This window comes from Penaeus vannamei, chromosome 17 (genome assembly GCF_042767895.1).
Source record: "Penaeus vannamei isolate JL-2024 chromosome 17, ASM4276789v1, whole genome shotgun sequence".
Taxonomy (NCBI): domain Eukaryota; kingdom Metazoa; phylum Arthropoda; class Malacostraca; order Decapoda; family Penaeidae; genus Penaeus; species Penaeus vannamei.
In genome coordinates this window covers 22,123,153-22,126,049 of record NC_091565.1, presented here as the reverse complement: position 1 = coordinate 22,126,049, position 2,897 = coordinate 22,123,153, and the positions used below count along the sequence as shown (strand labels likewise).

Genomic DNA, 2,897 nt, shown 5'->3' with positions numbered 1-2,897 from the left:
TTTCTCCTTTACAAAGAAAAGAAAGGAGAAGAATTTTTGTTTGTTTGTTTTAGCTGCATTTTAAAATAGACTTTATCATTACAGGATAGAAGCACTCTTCTAGGTAAATTTCGCAACCTGGAACATGACCTTGACGGCCTTCGTGAACAGCTTGATGAGGAAACGGAAGCTAAGGCTGATGCCAATCGCTTGCTGTCTAAAGCTAACGCTGAAGCTCATATGTGGCGCTCTAAGTTTGAGTCTGAAGGCATAGCTCGTGCTGAAGAGATTGAGGCGGCCCGCCTGAAACTTGCCGCTCGCCTCGAAGAAGCTGAATTACAGATTGAACAGTTAAATGTGAAAAACATGCAAATGGAAAAAGCTAAGGCGCGCATTATATCAGAGATAGAAGAAATGCAGATCCAGGTTGATCGTGCTCAAGGTCTGGCCATTGCTGCCGAAAAGAAGCAAAAGAACTTTGACAGGACTGTTAACGAATGGAAGATAAAAGTAGACGATCTTGCTGTGGAATTGGATGCTTCTCAGAAAGAATGTCGCCAGTACTCAACTGACCATTTCCGGATCAAGGCCATGTATGAAGAAAATCTGGGCCACTTGGATGGTGTTCGTCGTGAGAACAAGAGTCTGGCTGATGAGATAAAGGACATGATGGAACAGATCAGTGAGGGTGGCAGATCCCTTCATGAGATCGAAAAGAACGTAAAACGTTTTGAGATTGAGAAGGAGGAGCTTCAAGCTGCTCTCGAGGAGGCCGAGGTGGCCCTTGAACAGGAGGAAAACAAGGTTCTCCGCGGCCAGTTGGAACTTAGCCAAGTTAGGCAGGAAATTGAAAAGCGAATTCATGAGAAGGAAGAAGAATTTGCTACTACTAGGTAAGTACAACTTAATTCGGAAACAGTAATAATTTAAACAATGATACATATGATCACTTGAGTTTCTTTTCCAAACTGTGCTAAATGTTCTATTGCATGCACATATTTCATGAAGGTAGCAAATAATGTGTGATCACTCCAACAGAAAGAGCCACCAACGTGCCATAGATTCTATGCAAGCCTCACTTGAGGCAGAGGCCAAAAGTAAAGCCGAAGTTCTTCGCATGAAGAAGAAACTGGAGTCTGACATCAGTGAACTGGAGGTTGCACTCGACCAATCTAACAAGGCCAATGCTGATATTCAAAAGGCAGTCAAGAAAGCTCAAATAGAGCTGAAGGATATGCAAGCTCGCATTGAAGACGAACAACGTGTTGCCTCAGAATACCGGGAACAAGCCAGTGCCTCTGAACGCAAGGCTAATGCCGTCAACGGTGAACTTGAAGAATCACGTACTCTTCTGGAGCAGTCTGATCGTGGTCGTCGACAGGCTGAGTCTGACCTTGCTGATGTCAATGAAACTTTGAGCCAGCTTTCCGCCCAGCATGGATCTCTCTCTATGGCTAAGAGAAAGTTAGAAAGCGAGATGCAAACCCTTCACGTAAGTTTTATCAATATTTAGTATAGTGTTTTACACAATGAGTTGTTGATATCTTGTTTCATTCTTATTTATCAGTTGCTTCAGTAAAAAAAAAATTCTATTACAGGCTGACTTGAACGATATGCTTAATGAATCTAAGAATTCTGAAGACAAAGCTAAGAAAGCTATGGTAGATGCTGCTCGTTTAGCTGATGAACTCCGCGCTGAACAGGAACACGCCCAAAACTTAGAGAAGATGCGTAAAGGTCTAGAAGTTTCAGTTAAGGAGCTGCAAGGTCGTCTTGAGGAATGTGAAGCTAACGCACACAAGACCGGCAAGAAAGCCCTTGCTAAACTGGAAACCCGGATGCGTGAACTGGAATCACAGTTCGATGACGAGACTCGCCGTCATGCCGACGTCCAGAAGAACCTGAGGAAGTGCGAGAGGCGCATCAAGGAGCTGAGCTTCCAGTCCGACGAGGACAAGAAGAACCACGAGAGGATGCAGGACCTGGTGGACAAGCTCCAGCAGAAGATCAAGACCTACAAGCGCCAGATCGAGGAGGCCGAGGAGATCGCCGCCCTCAACCTGGCCAAGTATCGTAAGGCCCAACAAGAATTAGAAGGAGTCAGGAACTAAAAGTAACATTCTTACATTGTATATAATGAGTAACTTCAGAAAAAAAGTCTGTTCTAATCAAGCAAAGAAATAGATAAAACTTAAAAAAAGTGACCTGTTTTACACCCTTCCTTAAGTAGTGCAGTTTAATATCTTGGTAGCTATCTATGTTGTATAAATTTGTGTGTATGTGAATACAAACATACATACATACACACACACACACACACACACACACACACACACACACACACACACACACACATATATATATATATATATATATATATATATATATATATATATATATATATATATATATATATATATATACATATATATATATATGTATCTGTATATATATACATGTATATATATATATATATATATATATATATATATATATATATATATATATATATATATATACACACACACACATACACACACACACACACACACACACACACACACACACACACACACACACACACACACACACACACACACACACACATATATATATATATATATATATATATATATATATATATATATATATATATATATATGTATACACACACACACACACACACACACACACACACACACACACACACATATATATATATATATATATATATATATATATATATATATATATATATATATATATATATATGTATGTATGTATGTATACACATATCAATAGATCTGAAGAGTAAAAGAGATATATAGTAGATATGAATGCTCTGTTATCCACATACCATATGAATCAGTGTGGACTATATGTTCATAACGAAAGATTTCTATTGTAGATTTATTCGA

General features: G+C 39.0%; 1 protein-coding gene across 3 annotated transcripts in view; it reads left to right on the top strand.

Annotated features, from left to right (window-relative positions):
- Positions 1-2,225, top strand: part of LOC138859127 (myosin heavy chain, muscle-like) — a 26,879-nt gene extending 24,654 nt beyond the window's left edge. For all 3 annotated transcript variants that reach the window (XM_070132072.1, XM_070132074.1, XM_070132073.1), the window contains exons 20-22: positions 85-872; positions 1,018-1,471; positions 1,578-2,225. In XM_070132072.1, coding sequence (XP_069988173.1) covers positions 85-872; positions 1,018-1,471; positions 1,578-2,090 — 1,755 coding nt within the window. In that variant the 3' untranslated portion in view covers positions 2,091-2,225. The remainder of the gene's footprint in view (positions 1-84; positions 873-1,017; positions 1,472-1,577) is intronic.
- The last annotated feature ends 672 nt before the right edge of the window (positions 2,226-2,897 follow it).